Source organism: Gorilla gorilla, chromosome 20, assembly GCF_029281585.2.
Source record: "Gorilla gorilla gorilla isolate KB3781 chromosome 20, NHGRI_mGorGor1-v2.1_pri, whole genome shotgun sequence".
NCBI lineage: Eukaryota > Metazoa > Chordata > Mammalia > Primates > Hominidae > Gorilla > Gorilla gorilla.
In genome coordinates, this window is record NC_073244.2 from 67913850 (window position 1) to 67937743 (window position 23894).

At 43.7% G+C, this 23894-nt stretch overlaps 1 protein-coding gene across 6 annotated transcripts in view; it reads left to right on the forward strand.

Moving 5' to 3' along the window:
• The window catches only part of NLRP4 (NLR family pyrin domain containing 4), a 43528-nt gene that overhangs the window by 11822 nt on the left and 7812 nt on the right, over positions 1-23894 (forward strand). The window contains exons 2-8 of one of the 6 annotated variants that reach the window (XM_055370648.1): positions 186-283; positions 2090-2434; positions 7744-9319; positions 11435-11474; positions 12087-12208; positions 17518-17685; positions 20632-20802. In XM_055370648.1, coding sequence (XP_055226623.1) covers positions 2155-2434; positions 7744-9319; positions 11435-11474; positions 12087-12208; positions 17518-17685; positions 20632-20802 — 2357 coding nt within the window. In that variant the 5' untranslated portion in view covers positions 186-283; positions 2090-2154. Of the gene's footprint in view, positions 1-185; positions 284-1725; positions 1871-2089; positions 2435-7743; positions 9320-11434; positions 11597-12040; positions 12209-17517; positions 17686-20631; positions 20803-23894 lie in introns of those variants that run through there. The other 5 variants (XM_055370645.1, XM_055370644.2, XM_055370647.1 and 2 more) reach the window with 5 other exon arrangements.

Consider the following 23894-nt stretch of genomic DNA (forward strand, 5'->3'; position numbering starts at 1 on the left):
CTTTCCCATCATATCATATGCTACCACTTGCTACCCATGTTGGCCTTGATCTCCTAGCTTAGGTGTCTGGCTGGTTTCTCCACTCTGAAGTTACTCCCTACCCCTTTTTATACTATAGTATCGTATACTACGATACTATAGTATACTATACTATACATTGAGATGGAGTCTCGTTCTGTCACCAGGCTAGAGTGCAGTGGCACGATCTCGGCTCACTGCAACCTCCACCTCCTGGGTTCAAGTGATTCCCCTGCCTCAGCCTCCAGAGTAGCTGGGACTACAGGTACCCACCACCACATCCGACTAATTTTTTGTATTTTAGTAGAGATGGGGTTTCACCATGTTGGCCAAGATGGTCTGGATCTCCTGACCTTGAGATCCACCCACCTCGGCTTCCCAAAGTGCTAGGATTACAGGCGTGAGCCACCATGCCCGGATGTACTATATTCTTTAAAAAGAAGTCTCTATGTACAACCCACATGATATGGTTTGGCTGTGTCCCCACCCAAATCTCATCTTGAATTGTGGCTCCCATAATTCCCACATGTGGTGGGAGGGACCCGGTGGGAGATAATTGAATCATGGGGGTGGTTTCCCCCATACTGTTCTCGTAATAGTGAATAAGTCTCGTGAGACCTGGTGGTTCTATAAGGGGAAACCCCTATCGTTTGGTCCTCTCTTGTCTGCCGCCATGTAAGATATGCCTTTTGCCTTCCCCCATGATTGTGAGGCCTCCCCAGCCACATGGAACTGTGGGTCCATTAAACCACTTTTTTCTTTATAAATTACCCAGTCTTGGGTTATGTCTCTATCAGCAGCATGAGAACAGACTAATACACCACACTTAAGAGGTGGGGAGTTATGCCGCATCTCCTTAAAGGGGAAGAATCCATCCATCTAAGCTACTTGGAATTCTTCTTGCTAAAGTTGTTACAGTTTTAGCTGTTGGAGGCTCTTTCAGCCTGCCCTGGGTTTCTTTGGTTAGGAAGTGGTCTTAGAAACCAAGATCTGATCTGGACACTGGGTGTATCGATTGCCACTAGGGTATCTGTTATGCTTCCAGGCCCTTGCATGAGTGTGACTGTAACAGTACCGTAGACTAAGACTATACTTCCAGGGATCATTTCTATAGTTCACTGCAAAATACTGCAGACTGGATGGCTTACGAACAGAAATGTACTTCCTCCAGTTCTGGAGGCTGGAAGTTCAAATCAAGGTCCAGCAGAGTCCCTTCCTGATGAAGACTCTTTCTGGATTGTACACAGCTGCCTTCTGTGTCCCCACATAATAGAGTCAGAGAAAGAGATGGGGAGAAAGAGAGCCAGGGAGGGACTTCCAGTTGTTCCAGCACCATTTATGGAAGACACGATCCGCCTCCATTGTGCCTTTGTCAAAATCAGTTGGCTACATTTGTGGGGCATGCCTTCTCTATTGTTTACTGAGAAAAATGTAATTTCTATATTTACAGTGTAATTTCTATATTTAAAAGTAAAAATGTAATTTCCGTAGCTGCGGTGTAATTTCCGAAGCTGCAGCGTAATTTCCGTAGCTGAGGCGTAATTTCCGTAGCTGCGGCGTAATTTCCGTAGCTGCGGCGTAATTTCCGTAGCTGCGGCGTAATTTCCGTAGCTGCGGCGTAATTTCCGTAGCTGCGGCGTAATTTCCGAAGCTGCGGCGTAATTTCCGAAGCTGCGGCGTAATTTCCGAAGCTGCGGCGTAATTTCCGTAGCTGCGGCGTAATTTCCGTAGCTGCGGCGTAATTTCCGTAGCTGCGGCGTAATTTCCGAAGCTGCGGCGTAATTTCCGAAGCTGCGGCGTAATTTCCAAAAATGTAAAGTCTGTATTTGCCTGGATATTGAGGCTATGTCAGGTGACTATAGGATTCTTGTATCTTCTGGATTATTGTATCTCTGATTCCCCCATCTATTATTGAGACTTTCATGATCATTTCAATGAGAAGGTGAGATGAATGTAATTAAATAACTTTCCGCCTTCATTGCCATCCCCCCAGTACTAGCAAGATACTATATAATGGTAATCTTGATCCATTTATTTGTAATAACTTGGCACTGTCCTGAATTTTCTACAGGTTTTATTTATTTATTGTTCCTGGTCACTGTCTCTTTGAGGATTGGTATCTCTGCTCCAGACAAGATGGCAGCCTCTTTCTTCTCTGATTTTGGTCTTATGTGGTATCTGGAGGAGCTCAAAAAGGAGGAGTTCAGGAAATTTAAAGAACATCTCAAGCAAATGACTTTGCATCTTGAACTCAAGCAGATTCCCTGGACTGAGGTCAAAAAAGCATCCCGGGAAGAACTTGCAAACCTCTTGATCAAGCACTATGAAGAACAACAAGCTTGGAACGTAACCTTAAGAATCTTTCAAAAGATGGATAGAAAGGATCTCTGCATGAAGGTCATGAGGGAGAGAACAGGTGAGGGAGTCTGGGAAGGGGGAAGCCTTCTTATAATGAGGATTATGTCCTAATTTTGGTGAGTGGTCTCTGCCTGTCTACAACAGGACCTGAATGTGCTATGGGAAAATATTAGGTTTGTTTTTTGTTTTTTGTTTTTGTAGACGGAGTCTCACTTTGTTGCCCAGACAGTGCAGTGGTGTGATCTTGGCTCACCGCAACCTCCACCTCCCAGGTTCAAGCAATTCTCCTGCCTCAGCCTCCTGAGTAGCTGGAATTACAGGCGCCTGCCACCATGCCTGGCTAATTTTTGTATTTTTAGTAGAGATGGGGTTTCACCATGTTGGCCAGGCTGGTCTTGAACTCCCGACCTCAGGTGATCCACCCACCTTGGCCTCCCAAAGTGCTGGGATTATAGGCATGATCCACCATGCCCAGCCTGAAAATATTGTCCTTGTAGGCAGGAAATGGTCTCTTAGACCTGGTGGTTACATGTGCGTAAAATGTCAGTGCTATTATGTCCTACCTGTATTGTACCTTTATCTGGGTCACCAATGATTTTTACCCTAAGCTGAGAACTTGCAGCCGAGCCAGAAGCTCTCTGAGGTGAAGTTGTTGCATAGGAACTATGCACCTGACTTATTTGCAAGAGCAATTAACACCTGCGGTAGAGGATACAGTGAACTGAGGTTGACTGGTGTAATCATGTATTTAGCCAAAGTTCACATCAGACAAGCAATGATCTATAAGCAATATGGCTTTTAGAGTCACATTTGTATTTATCCTGGCATAAGGTGTTAACTGTTACTTTGCACATTTGCGTTATCAATGGCAGGATATAGCTCTTTCAACTTTACTGCCAAATTGTTTTTCTTTGTCGTTGTTCAGTGTCTTACTGTGATGTGCCTGGATGTGGCTTTGTTTTCATCCTGATTGGGATTCTTTAATATTCTTGCATCTGAGGTTCAGTAACTTTCTTCAGTTCTCAATTTTAGCCATTGTCTGTGTATTCCATTCTTCTGTTTATTCTTCTGGGACTCCAGTTACACCTACTGGACTTTCTTGTTTGTTTGAGACAGGGTCTGGCTCTGTCACCCAGGGTGGAGTGCAGTGGCGTCATCACGGCTCACTGCAGCCTCAACTTCCTGGGCTAAATGATCTCCCACCTCAGCCTCCCAAGTAGCTGGGACTACAGGTGTGTGCCACCACACTTGGCTAATTGAAAACCTGGCTAACCTTTTAAAAAAATTTTGTAGAGATGAGCTCTCACTATATTTATTGCCCAGGCTGGTCTCAAACACCTGGGCTCAAGTGATCCTCCTGCCTTGGCCTCCCAAAGTGCTGGGATTACAGGCCTGAGCCACCATGCTGGCCTAGACTCACTCTTTCTTTCTCTCTCTTTTCCTTTTTCTTTCTCTTTCTCTTTCTCGCTCTCTTTCTTGCTGTCTCTTTGTCTCTCTCTCTCTTGCTTTCTCTTTCTCTCTTGCTGTCTCTCTCTTGCTCTCTCTTTCTCTTTCTCTCTCTCTCTCTTTCTCTCTCTTTCTCTCTTTCTCTCTCTCTCTCTTGCTCTCTCTTGCTCTCTCTTGCTCTCTCTTGCTCTCTCTTGCTCTCTTTCTCTTTCTCTCTCTCTCTTTCTCTCTCTCTCTTTCTCTCTCTCTCTTTCTCTCTCTCTCTCTCTCTCTCTTTCCTTCTTTCTTTCTTCTTTGATACAGAGTCACGCTCCATCGCCCAGGCTGGAGTGCAGTGGTGCAATCTCAGCTCACTGCAGCTTCCACCTCCTGGGTTCAAGTGACTCTCCTGCCTCAGCCGCCTGAGCAGCTGGGATTTCAGATGCCCGCCACCACACCCGGCTAATTTTTAGTATTTTTAGTAGAAACAGGGTTTCCCCGTGTTGGCCAGGCTGGTCTCGAACTCCTGACCTCAGGTAATCTGCACACCTCAGCCTCCCAAAGTATTGGGATTACAGGCATGAGCCACCATGCCCGGCCTTGATTTCTTAAATTTAGTTCACATGTTTTATTTATGCAGTTTGCCTTTTTCACAGACTTCCATTTTTTCTCAATATTTATTCCATCTTCTATTTTATGGAGCATTTTAAATTATTTTCAAATTTGCCTGAAGATTTTAACATTTATATGTCTGTTTCTACTGTTTCTTTTTCTGTTTATCTGGTCATACAGTCTCCTAGTATGTCCGGTAATTTTGAGTGCCAGATTTTGAATATGAGACATTGAAAATGTTGAGAATCTGTAATATCTTGTTCCAGTGAAATTGGAATTGATTCTGGTAGTAGTTACAGGGAAATTTCCTTAATATTGAAGATTAAAATAATTGGTTTGAAATAAAATAATTTGAGAGTTTCCATTTTTGGCAATGCTAGCCTTTCTTGCACATTTTCTTGATTTGGAACATCACTTGGAAAAAACCCTTCCCAGTCCAATTTTTTTTTCTTTGAGACGGAGTTTCACTCTTTCACCCAGGCTGGAGTAAAGTAGCATGATTTTGGCTCACTGCAACCTCACTGAATCCCCCAGGCTCATACGGTTCTCCTGCCTCAGCCTCCGGAGTAGATGGAATTATAAGGCGCCCACCACCACGCCCAGCTAGTTTTTATATTTTTAATAGAGACGGGATTTCGCCATGTTGGCCAGGCTGGTGTTGAACTGCTGACCTCAGGTGATCCGCCCGCCTTGGCTTCCCAAAGGGCTAGGATTACAGGTGTGAACCACCACACCTGGCCACCCAGTCCAAATTTTTAAACAAATTCCCCCATGTTTCCTGGAGTGTTTTGGTGTCACACGCTAAGGTCTCAGCTACCCTGGAAGCTGAGGCAGGAGGATCACTTCAGCCCAGGAGGATGAGGCTGCAGTGAGCTGTGTTTGCACCACTGCACTCCAGCCTGGGTAACAGAGTGAGACCCTGTCTCAAAAAAGTAATTTATATAAAGAAGAACATTCTTTGCACATGGAACCATTTTAGAATATTGCTAAGATAAAATGTAAGCAGGTCTGAAGTTAGATCTTCCGCTGGGTACTTACACTTCTCTCTTTTCACAGTTGGTTTGAGGTTGTACCCACTTAATTCCCCTTATGAGCAACCAAACATGTCACCGAAATCTCCAGAACAGCTGAGAAGACCAGGAAAGCAGGAAGCCATTGGAGAATGAGCAAACAACTTAGCTTAAGATGCTAATGGGATCTTCACCGATGTCACATGGCATTTTCACCAGTTAGGGACTTCAGGGGACTGAAAGATTGGGGGAATCCCTTGTTCTCACCAAAAACTTAAGGTAGCATTACCTACTGTCAGCAGTCTGTGGGCACTGGATTATATCTTTCACCTGCATCCAATCAAATCCAGTAACTATTATGCGGGGCATAGGGAAAATTTCCCATCTACAACTGCCCCCTACATCTCCAGTCCATCAGCAGCTACTCACTTGCAGAATATAAACATCATACTAGTTATTTAAGGAACAGATAACTGTAAAGGAGTTTTCGGCCTGGCTGAAGGATCAGGCTCTAGGCTGGTGCTCCAGAGATGACTGTAAGAACTGTAGCATCAGGGAGCTGCTGCCTCTCCTGCAAAGAGGAAAGTGGGAGATGGGAAGCCCACTGTTAGAACTGTGGCTTTAGAAATACACCACGACAGCTACGATTCAGAAATAGGGAAGCTCACCAGTGTAGCAGCTGCTTAAAATCAATGACCACAGCAACTGGTTTTAGTTTTCGAGACAGTCTCGCTCTATTGCCAGGGCTAGATTACAGTGGTGCAATCTCTGCTCACTGCAACCTCCACCTCCCAGGTTCAAGCGATTCTTCTGCCCTAGCCTCCCAAGTAGCTGGGATTATAGGCCTGTACCACCATGCCCGGCTAATTTTTGTATTTTTAGTAGAGATGGGGTTTCATCATGTTGACCAGGCTGGTCTCGATCTCCTAGCCTGAAGTGATCTGCCTGCCTCAGCCTCCCAAAGTGCTGGGATTATAGGCGTGAGCCACTGCGCCCGGCCAACTACAGCAGTTGGAGACAAGCCTTCTATTACAGAAGAGTCCAGCGTCTGTGTGTTCATGGAAGCTGGCAGCAAAACAAGCAGAAGATAGACTCCACTCCCCTTCCCCTTCCAGTGTCATGAGAGTGAGGGCCAATCGCAGAACTTAATCTGTACCTTGATCTTAGCTACGAGGGGTTGTGGGATGCATAGGGCATGGTCACCGCTGTTGCTGGATCTTTTTTTTTTTTTTTTTTTTTTGAGACGGAGCCTCGCTCTGTTGCCCAGGTTAGAGTACAGCGGTGCCATCTCAGCTTACTGCAACCTCTGCCTCCCGGGTTCAAGCGATTCTCCTGCCTCAGCCTCCCAAGTAGCTGGGACTACAGGCACACACCACCACGCCCGGCTAATTTTTGTATTTTTAGTAGAGACGGGGTTTCACCATGTTGGCCAGGATGGTCTTGATCTCTTGACTTCATGATCTGCCCACCTTGGCCTCCCAAAGTTCTGGGATTACAGGCATGAACCACCACCCCGGCCTGTTGTTGGATTTTTTGATTGGCTTTTCTTTTGAGAATTCTGCCATTGAAAGAAAGCTCACTGGCATAAAGTTGGAATGGATGTCAGGTGCCATTCTATCCTCTCTACTGCATCTCCTCTCTCTTCTGGAGGCAACAGCCTAGGTCGGGTCCTTCTTAGGTGGACTTTCAGATCTAGTCCCTATATGTGAAACCTATGTGTGTATCTAAATCCCTTGTTTATGCAAATTGAGTACATGCTATAGACACTGTCCTGTTATTTATCCATATGAAGAGATTATTCCATACTTTTAATATTTGTATAATAGCTTGTGTTTCATAAATTATTTAACTGGTCTTGATAGTCATATAGCTATTTTCCAGTTATTTTGCTATCATAGTAGCAATGAATACCTGTGTATGTGTCTATTGAAAGTAGAAGTTATCAAACTTTACATAGTAGCAATGAATGTGTGTGTGTGTGTGTGTGTGTGTCTATTGAAAGCAGAAGTTGTCAACCTTTTTGTGTAGAGGACCATATGGTTTCCATTTTAGGCTTTGTGAGTCATACGGTCTCTCACAGCTGTTCAGCTCTGCTATTCAATCAGGAAGGCTCCTGTAGACAATATACCCGTGAATGGTGTAGTGAGTTCTAATGAAACTTTATTTACAAGAGGAGACTGACCAGGTTTGGCCTGGGGGCCACAGTGTGTAGACCCCTGGAAAGATACATGCTGAGAAGAAAAAAATGTCAGGGGCAAAGAATATATGCAGGAATGCTTAACTTTGTGGGTTTTCTCTCCTCTTGCCCTCACTGACTCAGGATACACAAAGACCTATCAAGCTCACGCAAAGCAGAAATTCAGCCGCTTATGGTCCAGCAAGTCTGTCACTGAGATTCACCTATACTTTGAGGAGGAAGTCAAGCAAGAAGAATGTGACCATTTGGACCGCCTTTTTGCTCCCAAGGAAACTTGGAAACAGCCACGTACAGTGATCATTCAAGGACCACAAGGAATTGGAAAAACGACACTCCTGATGAAGCTGATGATGGCCTGGTCGGACAACAAGATCTTTCGGGATAGGTTCCTGTACACGTTCTATTTCTGCTGCAGAGAACTGAGGGAGTTGCCGCCAACGAGTTTGGCTGACTTGATTTCCAGAGAGTGGCCTGACCCTGCTGCTCCTATAACAGAGATCGTGTCTCAACCGGAGAGACTCTTGTTCGTCATCGACAGCTTCGAAGAGCTGCAGGGCGGCTTGAACGAACCCGATTCAGATCTGTGTGGTGACTTGATGGAGAAACGGCCGGTGCAGGTGCTTCTGAGCAGTTTGCTGAGGAGGAAGATGCTCCCGGAGGCCTCCCTGCTCATCGCCGTCAAACCCGAGTGCCCGAAGGAGCTCCGGGATCTGGTGACGATCTCAGAAATCTACCAGCCCCGGGGATTCAACGAGAGTGATAGGTTAGTGTATTTCTGCTGTTTCTTCAAAGACCCGAAAAGAGCCATGGAAGCCTTCAGTCTTGTAAGAGAAAGTGAACAGCTGTTTTCCATATGCCAAATCCCGCTCCTCTGCTGGATCCTGTGTACTAGTCTGAAGCAAGAGATGCAGAAAGGAAAAGACCTGGTCCTGACCTGCCAGAGCACTACCTCTGTGTACTCCTCTTTCGTCTTTAACCTGTTCACACCCGAGGGTGCCCAGGGCCCGACTCCGCAAAGCCAGCACCAGCTGAAGGCCCTGTGCTCCCTGGCTGCAGAGGGCATGTGGACAGACACATTTGAGTTTTGTGAAGACGACCTCCAGAGAAATGGGGTTGTTGATGCTGACATCCCTGCGCTGCTGGGCACCAAGATACTTCTGAAGTACGGGGAGCGTGAGAGCTCCTACGTGTTCCTCCACGTGTGTATCCAGGAGTTCTGTGCTGCCTTGTTCTATTTGCTCAAGAGCCACCTTGATCATCCTCACCCAGCTGTGAGATGTGTACAGGAATTGCTAGTTGCCAATTTTGAAAAAGCAAGGAGAGCACATTGGATTTTTTTGGGGTGTTTTCTAACTGGCCTTTTAAATAAAAAGGAACAAGAAAAACTGGATGCGTTTTTTGGCTTCCAACTGTCCCAAGAGATAAAGCAGCAATTTCACCAGTGCCTGAAGAGCTTAGGGGAGCGTGGCAATCCTCAGGGACAGGTGGATTCCTTGGCGATATTTTACTGTCTCTTTGAAATGCAGGATCCTGCCTTTGTGAAGCAGGCAGTGAACCTCCTCCAAGAAGCTAACTTTCATATTATTGACAACGTGGACTTGGTGGTTTCTGCCTACTGCTTAAAATACTGCTCCAGCTTGAGGAAACTCTGTTTTTCCGTTCAAAATGTCTTTAAGAAAGAGGATGAACACAGCTCTACGTGAGTCCATCCTATGACTTTTTCTCTCTTCTCAGAATCTGTCTGTATTCCCAAGTGGGTTTTGCTGATGGAGTGTTTAATATAGGATCATGGTTAGAAACTCACTTTTTCTACCACAAAACGTCAGCTCACATCCTGGCCCGACATTTTAGGAGCTCTATGACTTTGTCTGTGAGCCTTGCCCTTTTGTGGCTGCAGTGGCCCCATTACAGAAGTGGGAATAATAATTGTATCGTGAGGAGTGAATATGAGGACCTGTGTGAAGAGTGTTTCCTACTTTCTCGAGTATTAGCTGATCAGTACTATAATCGATATTTTTCCGTAGCACCACACTCACTGTGTCTTGACCTCTCAGCTGCAAGTTACCTTTGAAAACTTAGTCTAAAAAATCATACAGCCCAGGTGTGGTGGCTCATGCCTGTAACCCTACTACTGTGGGAGGCTGAGGCAGGTGGATCACTTAAGGTCAGGAGTTCGAGACTAGCCTGACCAACATGGTGACACCTTGTCTCCACTAAAAATACAAAAATTAGCCGGGTATGTAGCGCACACCTGTAATCCCAGCTACTTGGGAGGCTGAGGCCGGAGAATCACTTGAGCCCAGGAGGCAGAAGTTGCAGTGAGCTGAGATCGCACCACTGCCCTCCAGGCTGGGTGACAGTGAGACTCTCATCTCCAAAAAAAAAAAAAAAACACACACACAAATCATACAAATTTTCTTCTTCTTCTTTTTTTTTTTTTTTCTGAAATGGAGTCTTGCTTTGTCACCCAGGCTGGAGTGCAGTGGCGAGATCTCGGCTCACTGCAAGCTCCGCCTCCCGGGTTCACACCATTCTCCTGCCTCAGCCTCCCGAATAGCTGGGACTACAGGGGCCCGCCACCACACCCAGCTAATTTTTTGTGTTTTTAGTAGAGACGGGGTTTCACCGTGTTGGCCAGGATGGTCTCGATCTCCTGACCTCGTGATCTGCCCACCTCGGCCTCTCAAAGTGCTGGGATGACAGGCGTGAGCCACCGCGCCCGGCCAAATCATATAAATTTTAACTTACGGCTCATGCCTATAACCCCAACACTTTGAGAAGCTGAGCAGGAGGATGCTTGAAGCCAGGGGGCTAAGACCAGCCTGGGAAAAATAGCAGGACCCCACTTCTACAAAATTTTTTTTTTTAATTAGCCAGGTGTGGTGGCATGTGCCTGTGGCACAGCTACTTGAGGGAGGCTGAAGCAGGAGGATTGCTTGCTTTAGCCCAGAAGTAAGAGACTGCAGTGAGCCATGATCGTGCCACTGTATAACCCAGCCTGGGCAATAGAGCAAGACCCCATCTCAAAAACCAAAAGAATCATATGAGGTGGATCCTATTATCCTGTTACAGGTGAGGAAACTGGGGCAAAGAAGTCAAGTGAGCTGCCAGGATCCTATATTTAGGACATGGAGAGTTTTAGGGCTGAGCCTAGGCTGAAGATGTCGACTTAATGGCTGGGCTGTGCTGCCTCATCTTTTACTGTAAACCAGCCTGACCAACATGGCGAAACCCCGTCTCTACTAAAAATACAAAAATTAGCCAGGCATGGTGGCACGCACCTGTAATCCCAGCTACTCAGGAGGCTGAGGCAGGAGAATCGCTTGAACCTGGGAGGTAGAGGTTGCAGTGAGCCAAGATTGTGCCATTGCACTCCAGCCTGGGCAACAAGAGTGAAACTCCATCTCAAAAAATAAACCTATTTTGGATGTGAGACAGGGTTTCTCAGCCTTGGCACTGGTGATGTTTTGGGGGCTGGCTCTCCTGTTACAGTGGGGGGCTCTCCTGTGCATTGTAGGATGTTCAGAAACATCCCTGGTCTGTACTCACTAGATGCCAGAAGCACCCCTCCCTTAAGCTCTAACATCCAAAAAGGCCTCTAGACATCCCCAAATGTCCCCTGGGGGGAAACGTCACCCCAGGTTGAGAACCACTAACATAAGGTGACTTACCTGAAGGGTCCCATTCCTTCTGACTGAGGGAGGCTCTGCCTCAGACGTCTTCTGTTTGAGAAGACAGCGTAGTGCGTATATGTGTTACAAGTGGCTCGTGTTGACCGCCTGCCCGTGGAAAGCTCGTCCTTTCTTGACCACAGGTCGGATTACAGCCTCGTCTGTTGGCATCACATCTGCTCTGTGCTCACCACCAGCGGGCACCTCAGAGAGCTCCAGGTGCAGGACAGCACCCTCAGCGAGTCGACCTTTGTGACCTGGTGTAACCAGCTGAGGCATCCCAGCTGTCGCCTTCAGAAGCTTGGGTGAGTCGAGAATCGACTTCGACTCGAGTATGTCACGGAGATGACCTATTCATCTCACCTCTAGCTTTCAGTCGAGGCTAACCGCATAAGCAAAGAATTAACATCCAGAGCAGTTGCTCAACCTCAGCACTTACAGACATCTCATGCAGATCATTCGTCGTCATAGGGGTTGTTCTGTGCGTTGTAGGGTGTTAAGATGCATCCCTGGTCTCTACCCTCTAGATCCTAATAGCATCCCCTTGTCCAGATAACCAAAATAGTGTCCAGACACTGCCAGCTGTCCCTTGTGGGGGCAAAATCTCTCAAGTTGAGAACCACTGAGCTATGTCATTGGGCTGTGAAATCAGAGAATGAGTTCATGATGGATGATGAGAGACAAACACAGGTGTGCAGGCTGTGCTCCCATTAGGTGAAACTCATCCAAAATTTTCTTTGTTTTTGCAGAATAAATAACGTTTCCTTTTCTGGCCAGAGTGTTCTGCTCTTTGAGGTGCTCTTTTATCAGCCAGACTTGAAATACCTGAGCTTCACCCTCACGAAACTCTCTCGTGATGACATCAGGTCCCTCTGTGATGCCTTGAACTACCCAGCAGGCAACGTCAAAGAGCTAGCGTAAGTCTCTGTTTATTGAGACCACTGATTGGGTTTCAGAGAAGACTGTAGCGTAAGTCTCCGTTTATTGAGACCACTGATTGGCTTTCAGAGAAGACTATAGCGTAAGTCTCCGTTTATTGAGACCACTGATTGGGTTTCAGAGAAGACTATAGCATAAGTCTCCATTTATTGAGACCACTGATTGGCTTTCAGAGAAGACTATAGCGTAAGTCTCCGTTTATTGAGACCACTGATTGGGTTTCAGAGAAGACTATAGCTAAGTTTCTGTTTATTGAGACCACTGATTGGGTTTCAGAGAAGACTATGTATTTCTTTTTGTATTAGGGGGAGGGGCTGCATATTTTAAGACATCCACTTTTTCCTTCTATGATTTGTATGCAAACTTAGTTTCCTGAGAACTTGGATAGGGAAGTTAAAGTTTCCCAATTGACGTAGCCATTTTGGAAAACTGTGTGTATTCAGCCTTCATGGATTCTGGCAGATTATGTAACCCAATAATTCCACCTGGAGGTGCACATTCGACAGAGGGACCTGTCTCAGTTTGCTGAAAGACAGGCACTAAAGCATTCCCAGCAGGTGTTTATAATCTCTGAGAAGTGGAAATACCACTGACAGTAAGTTAGATAAGAAACCTGTGGTTACATGCTCCTGTTCCATGAGAAAGAACACTCTCGGTCATATGCAAAAATCTGGACAAATCTCAGACATTGTTGATGGCAATGAGCCAGACTCAAGAGTACATCCTATGGCTTTATTCCTGTAAAGTTCAAAGATGGACAAGGCTCTGGTGTTGGAGGTTCGAGCAGTGTATTCCTACATTCTCGCGCTGCTATAAAGACATACCTGAGACTGGGTAATTTATAAATAAAAGAGGTGTAATTGGCTTACGGTTCTGAAGGATGTACAGGCTTCTGCTTCTGGGGAGGCCTCAGGAAACTTACAATGGTGGCAGAAGGCAAAGGGAAAGCAGGCACGTCTTACATGGGGGAGCAGGAAGAAGAGAGAAGAGGGAGGCGCTACACACTTCCAAGCAACCAGGTCACGTGAGGAGTCTGTCACAGGAACAGCTCTAGGGGATGGTGCTAAATCACTGGAAACCACCCCCATGATTCCGTCACCCCCCAGGCCCCTCCTCCAACACTGGGATTACAGTTCGACATGTGGGTTGGGTAGGGACACAGCTGAACCATATCAGACAGTGGTTACTTTTGTTAAGATAGTGAAGGAAAGGGGTACAGGAGAATGATGAACCTGCTCTGTTTCTTGACCTGGATACTGGTAACTCAAGTGCCTTAAATTCACAACAGTGCATTGGCTGGCACTTAACCATTGTGTGTACTTTCCAGTATATATGTTTTAATTCAAGCATTTTTATTTTTGCAATTAAATAAGGGTTTCCTCTAAATACTTACCCTCTACTTACCTTCATTGGTACCCACACATTCAAATACTTCTCTATACTAGTCTTTGTTGGCCGTTTTTCTGAGCTTGCGTCAACCGAACACAAAAAGACCCAAACCCTTTTTTAAAAAATAACAACTTTATTGTGATATCCACATGCCACAAAACATATACTTTTAAAGTATGTACTTCATATACTTTAAGAAATACTTTTAAAGTATAACTATGCTTTAAAATGTACAGTTTAGTGATCCTCATATATATTCATGAGGAAGTACAACCATCATGACTGATTTTAGAATGTTCTCATTACCTCAGAAAGAAACCCCATACCCATTAGCATTCACTCCTCACTCCCTTATCTCTCTGGTCCCTGGGAATTACTAACATACTTTCAGTCCTATTGGATTTTCCTATCCTAGGCATCTCATGTAAGTTGAATCACATGTGGTATTTTGCGAATGGCTTACTTTCACTTAGCAAAATGTTTTCAAGGTTTATCCAAATTGTATCATGTATCAGTACTTCATTCCTTTTCTTGGCTAAATAGTATTCCACTGTATAGATATTCCCCATTTTGTTCTTCTAGTCCTCTAGTGATGAACACTTGGGTTGTTACCACCTTTTAGCTTTTCTGAATAGTGCTCTATGAACACTCATGTTTGAACACCTGCTTTCAATCCTTTTGGACTTGTAACCAGGAGTAGACTTGCTAGGTCATATAGTAAATCCATATTTAACTGTTAGAGAAACCACCAAGTTATTTTCCTCAGTGACTGCGCAATTCTGTATTCCTACCAGCAATGTATGAGAGTTCTAATTTCTCCACATCTTTGCTTATTTTTTACTTATTTACTTATATTTTATTATTACTTATATTTACTTATTTTTTATTATACCCATCCTAGTAGATGTGAAGGAGCATCTCATTGTGGTTTTGATTTGCTTTTCCTGAATGACTAATGATGATGAGCATCTTTTCCTGTGCTTTTTGATCATTTCTATGTCTTCTTTGGAGAAATATATATTCAAGTCCTTCGCACATTTTTAAAAACTTTTATTTTACATTCAGGGGTACAGGTTTTTAAACATTTAAACATTTTAACATTTAAACATTTTTAAAAACTTGTATTTTACATTCAGGGGTACAGGTTTATTATAAAAGTAAATTGCATGTCACAGAGGTTTGGTGTACAAATTATTTTGTCACCCGTTAATAAGCATAGTACCTGATAGGTAGATTTTTCTTCCTCACCTTCTTCCCACCCTCTGCTCTCAAGTAGGCCCTGGTGTCTGTTGTTCTTTTCTTCATGTCTATGTGTATTCAGTGTTTAGTGTCCACTTATAAGTGAGAACATGTGATATTTGGATTTATGTTCCTGTGTTAGTTTGCTAAGGGTAATGGCCTCCAGCTCCATCCATGTTGCTACAAAGGACATCATCTTACTCTTTTTTATGGCTGCATAGTATTCCATTGTGTATATGTATCACATTTTCTTTATCTAGCCCACTGTCGATGGGTATTTAGGTGAATAGTGCTGTGATGAGCATACAAGTGCATGTGTCTTTATAGTACAATGATTTATATTCCTTTGGGTATATACCCAATAATGGGATTGCTGGGTTGATGGTAGTTGTGTTTGAAGTTCTTTCAGAAATTGCCCAACTGCTTTCCATAATGGCTGAACTAATTTACATTCCTATAAAAATGTGTAAGTGTACACTTTTCTCTGCAACCTCACCAGCATATATTATTTCTTGACTTTTTAATGATAGCCATTCTGACCGTGTGAGATGGTATCTCATTGCAGTTTTGATGTGCATTTTTCTAATGATTAATGAGCATTTTTTCATATGGTTGTTGGCAACACCTTTGCACATTTTTAATTGGATTTTTTGCCTTTTTGTCGAGTTGTAAGTGTTCTTTATATTTTCTGATTACAAGTTATATACGAGACATACTTTGTGAATATTTTTTGCCATTCTGTGAGTTGTCGTTTCACTTTCTTAATGGTGTCCTTTGAAGCACAAAAGCTTCTAATCTGATGAGATGCACTTTATTTTTTTCTTTTGTCTCTTGTGCTTTTGGTGCAATTGCTACGAAACCATTGCCTAACCCAAGTTCATTAAGATTAACTTCTTTGTTTTCTTTTCTTTTCTTTTTTTTTCCCCCAAATTTGAGATGAGTCTCACTCTGTCACCCAGGCTGGAGTGCAGTGGTACAATCTCAGTTCACTAAAACCTCCGCCTCCTGGGTTCAAGTGATTCTTCTGCCTCAGCCTCCCGAGTAGCTGGGACTACAGGTGCCCACCACCATGCCCAGCTAATTTTTGTATTTTTAGTAGAGACGGGGTTTCACCATGCTGGTCAGGATGGTCTTGATCTCTTGACCTCGTGATCCACCCTCCTTGGCCTCCCAAAGTGCTGGGATTACAGGCTTGAGCCACCACGCCTGGCCGCACCAACCTATATCTTAAATCTAGAAACAACATTAAAAGCATGCATGGCCTCAGAGCCCTGCTGCAGAGGTGTGAGGAGCCATGGACTCGGTGACTTGCCAATTCCACGTTTATTTCTGGACAACTCCCATAATGGCTTTCATCTTTATTCTGTTGTCTCTGAGCTTAGTTTATTTTTTGCGGCAACCAGAGGTAAGGAGAGTGGTTGAGGTAATAGAAAACCACACAGTTAAACCACACAGTTGTGAGGCAACACAAATCAACTCAAGCCACCGAAAAAGGAGTCCTAGGGGACTCGGGTTTAAGGCTTCTTCCATGTTCTTTGAGGAGATATTACTTGAGCAGAGACCTGAATGATAAAGATGTATCTAACCACAGGCCAGAAAAAGAGCATTCCACTTGGGGGGCACACATGCAAAATAGCCCAAGTTCGGTAAAGGAGCCACTAGAGACGAGTTTGGGGAGGATCAAACGTGAATAATACCTTAGAGAATGAAACCTGTGTTGTCAAGCAACTGAAAAAGAACCAGGGTGGCTGGGACATGGGGACTTGGGAATGGGTAGGACCCTTGTGGATCATGTTGTATATTTTGGGATTTTCTCCAAGTGCAGTGAGATAAGTTACTAGGGGAGGCTAAGCCAAGCATGCATATAACTGACACTGTGCATCTCAGGTTGGCTGTCTCTGTACCCCAGAGACCATAAGCCAAGCATGCATATAACTGAGATGGTGCATATCAGGTTGGCTGTCTCTGTACCCCGAAGGCCATAAGTCAAGCATGCATATAACAGATGGTGCGTCTCAGATTGGCTGTCTCTGTACCCCAGAGACCGTAAGGCAAGCGCGCATGTAACTGAGACTGTGTCTCAGGTTGGCTGTCTCTGTACCCTAGAGACTGTAAGCCAAGCATGCATGTAACTGAGACTGTGTGTCTCAGGTTGGCTGTCTCTGTACCCCAGAGACCATAAGCCAAGCATACGTATAACTGAGACGGTGCATCTCAGGTTGGCTGTCTGTGTACCCCAGAGACTGTAAGCCAAGCATGCATATAACTGAGACTGTGCGTCTCAGGTTGGCTGTCTCTGTACCCCAGAGACCATAAGCCAAGCATACGTATAACTGAGACGGTGCATCTTAGGTTGGCTGTCTCTGTACCCCAGAGACCGTAAGCCAAGCAGGCATATAACTGAGACTGTGTCTCAGGTTGGCTGTCTCTGTACCCCAGAGACCATAAGCCAAGCATGCATATAACTGAGACGGTGTGTCTCAGGTTGGCTGTCTCTGTACCCCAGAGACTGGGTTGACAGGGATCAAGAACAGGGTTGGGAGGCAGTGAGCCTCTCAAGGACAGCAAATGTGGGCTTCCCGACTCTGATAGGATTGGCAAGAGGAATGAGTCCAGGAATTAGAAACCAACAGAATGTGACATTTTCCCTTTCCTGCAGGCTGGTAAATTGTCACCTCTCACCCATTGATTGTGAAGTCCTTGCTGGCCTTCTAACCAACAACAAGAAGCTGACGTATCTGAATGTATCCTGCAACCAGTTAGACACAGGCGTGCCGCTTTTGTGTGAAGCCCTGTGCAGCCCAGACACGGTCCTGGTATACCTGATGTGAGTGGATGTTGGGGGTGCCTACTGTGGAGGGCCATGGCGGCGGTTCAAACCTGGGCCTATTGATGACAGTCTGCTCATTGATGGAGGCCACATAGCAGAGGTTTAAAAGCTTACGCTTAAGAATCAGAAAAGACTTGAGTTCTAGTTCAGGATTTACCACGTATACACTGTCTTCTTAAGCAAAATATTTAACTTTGAAGCAGAGGAAAATCCTGTCTTAGAGGTCTTATGGCTATCAAGTGAGACTGTCTATACAGAACACGTACTACGTTTCAAAGCTGTTAGGTTGGGTTAATGCACCTGCAACACGCATGGTACTTCCCGTGTTGATAACGGTTATTTCGAGCATGTAGAATAGACTTGGTGGGTACTCAGGACAGTAGCGGGGAAAAATGTCTATGGGCCTCTTGACCCCAGTTAATACTATAATACATGTGATGTTCTTGCAGTAATAGGATGAGAAGAGGCTATTCAAGCCAGTTTTAGGGTATGTGAAACACAGAAGGAAGACAGATGAGTAAGTGTTAAAGGCCAGTTGATTTACCCATTAATGGAATTCTAATATCTTTAGGTGATACTTATACAAAAGGGGAGAGGACAGGAGAATATATATGCATTTGTGTCTTTTTTTTTTTTTTTTTTTTGCGTTTTGAGTTTTGCTCTTGTTGCCCAGGCTAGAGTGCAGTGGCATGATCTTGGCTTATCGCAACCTCTGCCTCCTGGGTTCAAGCAATTCCCCTGCCTCAGTCTCCCAAGTAGCTGAGATTACAGGCATGCACCACCATGCCTGGCTAATTTTGTATTTTTAGTAGAGATGGGGTTTCTCCACGTTGGTCAGGCTGGTCTCGAGTGTGTCTGTTTTTTTAATACACAAATATCATTGGAAGAAATAGTATTATAATATAGGCTGCCTGTGAGAAATAGAACTGAGAAGCTGGGAGATAGGGGAGGATGGAGATTTTTCCCTCTTTATACTTTTGGGCATTTTGAAATATGAACAACATGAAAGTAAGAGTATTCTGAAATTGTCAAGAAAATGAGAGGATTTATACCTCGAGCTAAAATAGAGGGACAGGGACAGGACTTAACCTCCCACCTAAAACAACCAAAAATAACCAACTAAATAAAACAACTGTTTAAGACTTCAGACATCAGGCAATGAAGGACAGTGGTGCCTGAGTGATAAGGGACAAACAGGTGAGTCCTAGAATTGTCCCAGGTAACTATCTGGAGAGAGATTTCAGGATGCAGTTCAGGAAGGGGAACCCAGATGGAAGTTGGTAGACTCCGTGAGTTGGTGAAACCCCGTCTCTACTAAAAATACAAAATACAAAAATTAGCTGGGCTTGGTGGTGCACGCCTGTAGTCCCAGCTACTCTCGAGGGAAGCTGAGGCTGGAGAATCGCTTGAACCTGGGAGGCAGAGGTTGCAGTGAGCCGAGATTGCACCACCACACTTCAGCCTGGGTGAAAGAGCAAGACTGTCTCAAAAAAAACAAAAAATAAACCAAAAAAAAACAAAAAACAACAAAGTCCACAAATGCCTGGATATGCCAGAAAATTGAGATCCATGAGAGAAGCAAGCTGGGTGAGGCCCCCGTGGAAATGCAGATCTTGTGTCTGTCAACAGGAAGCAGTTGCCCGTTCTGTCCTAGCCTGTTGGATTTCCATGTGGGAATGTGGCTCATTATTGCCAGATATCCCAGTTTTCAGCAGAGGTTGAAATCTAGATTTTACATACAATTTTACTGATGGTTATATATTGCCAACTGATTTTGTTAAACATAAAAGTGCCAGGAAATTTAAATATCCGTAGGCCATATGTGGGTCATTCATCACTAGCTTGCACCCTCTGCTTTTGTTTTTCTCTACTCCACACTTTTTTTTCGAAGTCAACATGGATCCTTAAAAAAAAAAAATTCATAAACTGGCTGGGATTGGAGGCTCACACCTATATTCCCAACACTTTGGGACGCCAAGGCAGGTGAATTGTTTGAGCCCAGGAGTTCAAGACCAGCCTGGGCAACATGACGAAACCCTTTCTTGACAAAAAAAATACAAAAATTAGCTTGGTGTGGTGGCACACACCTGTAGTCTCAGCTACTCAGAAGACTGAGGTGCTGAGGTGGGAGGATCCCTTGAGCCAGGGAGGTAGAGGCTGCAGTGAGCTGTGATCATGTCACTGCACTCCAGCCTAGGTGACAGAGCCAGACCCTGTCTCCAAAAAAAAAAAAAAAAAGTTTTGAACCTACTGTGATTTTAAAGAATAATGAAATTGAAAAAGTTGAGGATTCTACACATGAGGTAATCAATACACTTTACCAGTCCATGAGGGAGCAGTCCCAGAAGGTCCATGTCTTGTCCAAGGACATCATCAGATGAAGAATTAGAACCAAAATTAAAGCCCTGTTAGAGTATTAGCTATGACGTATTACACGATACTTTTTCCTTCTGCGTTACCCTCTTATTTTCTAATTCTATCATGCAAGTAAGAAGAAATAAGAGGGCCGGACGCGGTGGCTCACGCCTTGTAATCCCAGCACTTTGGGAGGCCGAGGCGGGCAGATCACCGGAGTTCGAGACCAGCCTGGCTAACATGGTGAAACCCTGTCTCTACTAAAAATGCAAAAATTAGCGAGGTGTGGTTGTGGGTGCCTGTAATCTCAGCTACCTGGGAGGCTAAGGCAAGAGAATCACTTGAACCTGGGAGGTGGAGGTTGCAGTGAGCCGAGATTGCGCCGTTGCACTCCAGCCCGGGCAACGACAGCAAAACTCCATCTCAAAAGAATAAATGAGAGGAGGTGTTTTCAGATAATCCAGAAATTCATCTCAGTTGGGGAGTTTGTCAGATTATAGAAATATTACCCTGAATGTGAAATTAAGCAAATCTCCCTGAGACACCACGTCCCTCTTCACTCTCCTTCTCGTGTTTTTGTCCCCATAGGTTGGCTTTCTGCCACCTCAGCGAGCAATGCTGCGAATACATCTCTGAAATGCTTCTGCGTAACAAGAGCGTGCGCTATCTAGACCTCGGTGCCAATGTCCTGAAGGACGAAGGACTGAAAACTCTCTGCGAGGCCTTGAAACATCCGGACTGCTGCCTGGATTCGCTGTGGTAGGCTTTTTGCTGTTTCTTTGAAGACCAAGCTGTCTTTTCAAGGGCATGCACTGCTGAGAATGGGGCATCTGGAATTGAGGAAGGCCGTAGTGTCTGTGCCTGGGCGTGTGAAAGTTTAAAAAATACTTGCTTCAGATTCTTGTCGAGACGTTCATGTAAACAAATCAGCACCCTGACTTCTGTGGCATGGATTTAATATGTTGCACATAGTTCTCCAGTGGCATATAGGTAGAGGACTGAGAGAGCCGGAATTAGGTCGGGACCTGAGGGGCAATTTCATGGCGAAGATGATATTTGGTGTGTGTTCTACAAAATGAATGCACTTCATCAGGTGCAAAAATAAAGCCAAAATTCCAGGTAGAAGGGTAAAACGTGAAGGTGGGAGATCCAGAAATACACGTGAGAATTAATGTGTGTAACAGAGAATGCTTTAGAAGAAGATAAAGGGTAGCATGAGATCAGCCAGAAAGGAGATGGTGAAAAGACTTAATTTCATGTTATCAAATAGAGAAATATCTGGGTAACCCCTGTAGTGGCGATGGCAGTGTTTTTAGAATTACCAGTTAGGATAACATGTTGTTATGTATTTTCCCTGAAAAATACAGAGGCTTCTGAAATCTGGCAGCGTGATTTTTACCTAATCCATTAGGAAATCAGTTTAGGATTTTGTATTCCTCAATTGAAGAGTATGTTAAATAACATAACAAAAACACCAGATGCATTCTTTCTCTCCCAATAGTGTGTTAGGCTATCTGGGCCAAACATTGGCACTGAAAGACACCAAAAACATCAGATACAATATTAAGAAAAAATTTAAAAGCATCTAGAAGCTAAACAGAAATATTCTTTTTTTTTTCTTTTTTTTTTTTTTTTGGAGACAGAAGAGTCTCACTCTGTCAGCCCACGCTGAAGTACAGTGGCACAATCTCGGCTCACTGCAAGTGCTGCCTCCCGGGTTCATGCCATTCTCGTCTCAGCCTCCCGAGTAGCTGGGACTGCAGGCACCCACCACCACGCCTGGCTAATTTTTTTGTATTTTTAGTAGAGACGAGGTTTCACTGTGCTAGCCAGGATGGTCTCGATCTCCTGACCTCGTGATCCGCCCGCCTCGGCCTCCCAAAGTGCTGGGATTACAGGCATGAGCCACCGTGCCCAGTCCAAACAGAAATATTCTTAAGTAGCAGGCTAAGTAGATAGCACTTAAGGCTATCCAAAACTCCTTAAGACGTATTAAAAAAACACAACATAACCTTAAACTAGTACTGAACAGATGCCTGAAAGAAACAAGAGCAAATCGTCTCAGGAGGTAGGTAATAGGATGACATGATCCTTGACCTCAGCTTATTCCTAAAAGGATTTTTTAAGGTCAGTAAATACCACACAGTTAAAATAACCCAACCCACAAGGAAATAAAGCTCATTGAGCCAAGGACAAGTCAAAATACAAACAGCTACCAAACTATCTAATTATCTATAAAGCTATTATACTTACTATGTTTACAGAAAAATAACAGGTTTGAATCTTAGGGAAAAGGAGATGAAATTGAGCAAATAATACAACTAGAAATTATAAATATAATAACTGACTATATGGGGTGAATAGTAGATTAGACATAATTAAAGAAAAAATTAGTAAAATGGAAGATAGGTTACAATTACCTAGAAAGCAGCGTGAAAACAGAAAAATAGGTAAATCATAGAAGAGCGTATAAGACTTAGATGATTAAGACGTTCTGACACACTTACTGGGAATCCCGGAAAGAGAAAATATTTTAAGAAGACTGAAATTTTTCTGTAACCAATGAAAGATTCCAATTCAGATTCAAGCATCCAAATAAGCGCTTAACAGGATAAATAGTGGAGAAAACTGCAGAACACCAGATATAAAGATGTTGGTCTGTAAAGATTTAACAAGGGGCTGGGAGCTGGTGGGGGGAAGTGATATCTACAAGAAAGGAGACAGACTTGGGTGAAGAGTAATAGTGGAAACCAGAGGGCAGTACAGTGAGATATTCAGTATGGCGGGGAGACGGGAGGGTGGATTGTCAACCTAGAATTCTATAGCCACCAAAAACTATCAAGAATGAGGATAAAAACACATTTTCAAATAAATACCAAGTTTCTTACCACCAGATCCTTCCTAAAAGTAATTCTAAAGACTGTTCCTTAGACAGAAGTAAATCATTCCAGATGGAAGAGAGATAGAGCAAAGAGAGGGGTAGATCTCTGGATAAATCTAAACAAAATGTGGATTGTGTATAAAAATAATACCATCTTGAAGATTTAATGGAAAAAATATACAACAGCCATAACAAAATATAAAGGGGTAAATTAAGGTGAAAAATTAGCAGAAAAGAGGAGACAGAATGATTTAAAAATTCCTGATCCAAAAAAGAACAAGGAAACAAAAATTGAACAGGTAAGAAAATATGAAACAAGATATATATTTGAATTCAAATATGCTAGTAATTAAACAAACAGATTAAATGTTTCAGCTAAAAGACAGATTGCCATATTAAAACGTAACTAATGTGTATAAGTTACTTATTAAAACGTGAGGTTGTGGTTGTACAACATTGTGAACTGTAGTAAGTGCCACTGAACTGTTCACTTTAATATAGTTAATCTTAAGTAAATTTTACCTCAATGAAATGATGAAAATGAAAGGATAGATAAAAAGACCATGCAAATATTAAAAGGAAGCTTACACAACTGTATGAATCAGACAAAATAGAATTTAAGACAAAGTATTATTTGATTCATTATTTGGTTCATGCTAATTTTTAAATTATCTTCCTACTCAATTGAACTTTAAATCTTACAAGGTGAACATAATTACTTCCCATACAGAGTCCAGGAATCTAAGATAAATCATAATGGAAATTAGAACATATGTTGAAATGAAAAAAGAATATACTTTGCAACAAACTCAGATGGAGCTGTAGTGCATGTATATGTTTTAAAAGGAATCTAAAGAATAATGAACTTAAGGGTTTTTTTAATGGTAAAATAAACCCCGTAAAGGATGGAAGGAAATACAAATAAGGACAGCAACCTATGAAACAAAAATCACAATGGAAAAGATCAGAA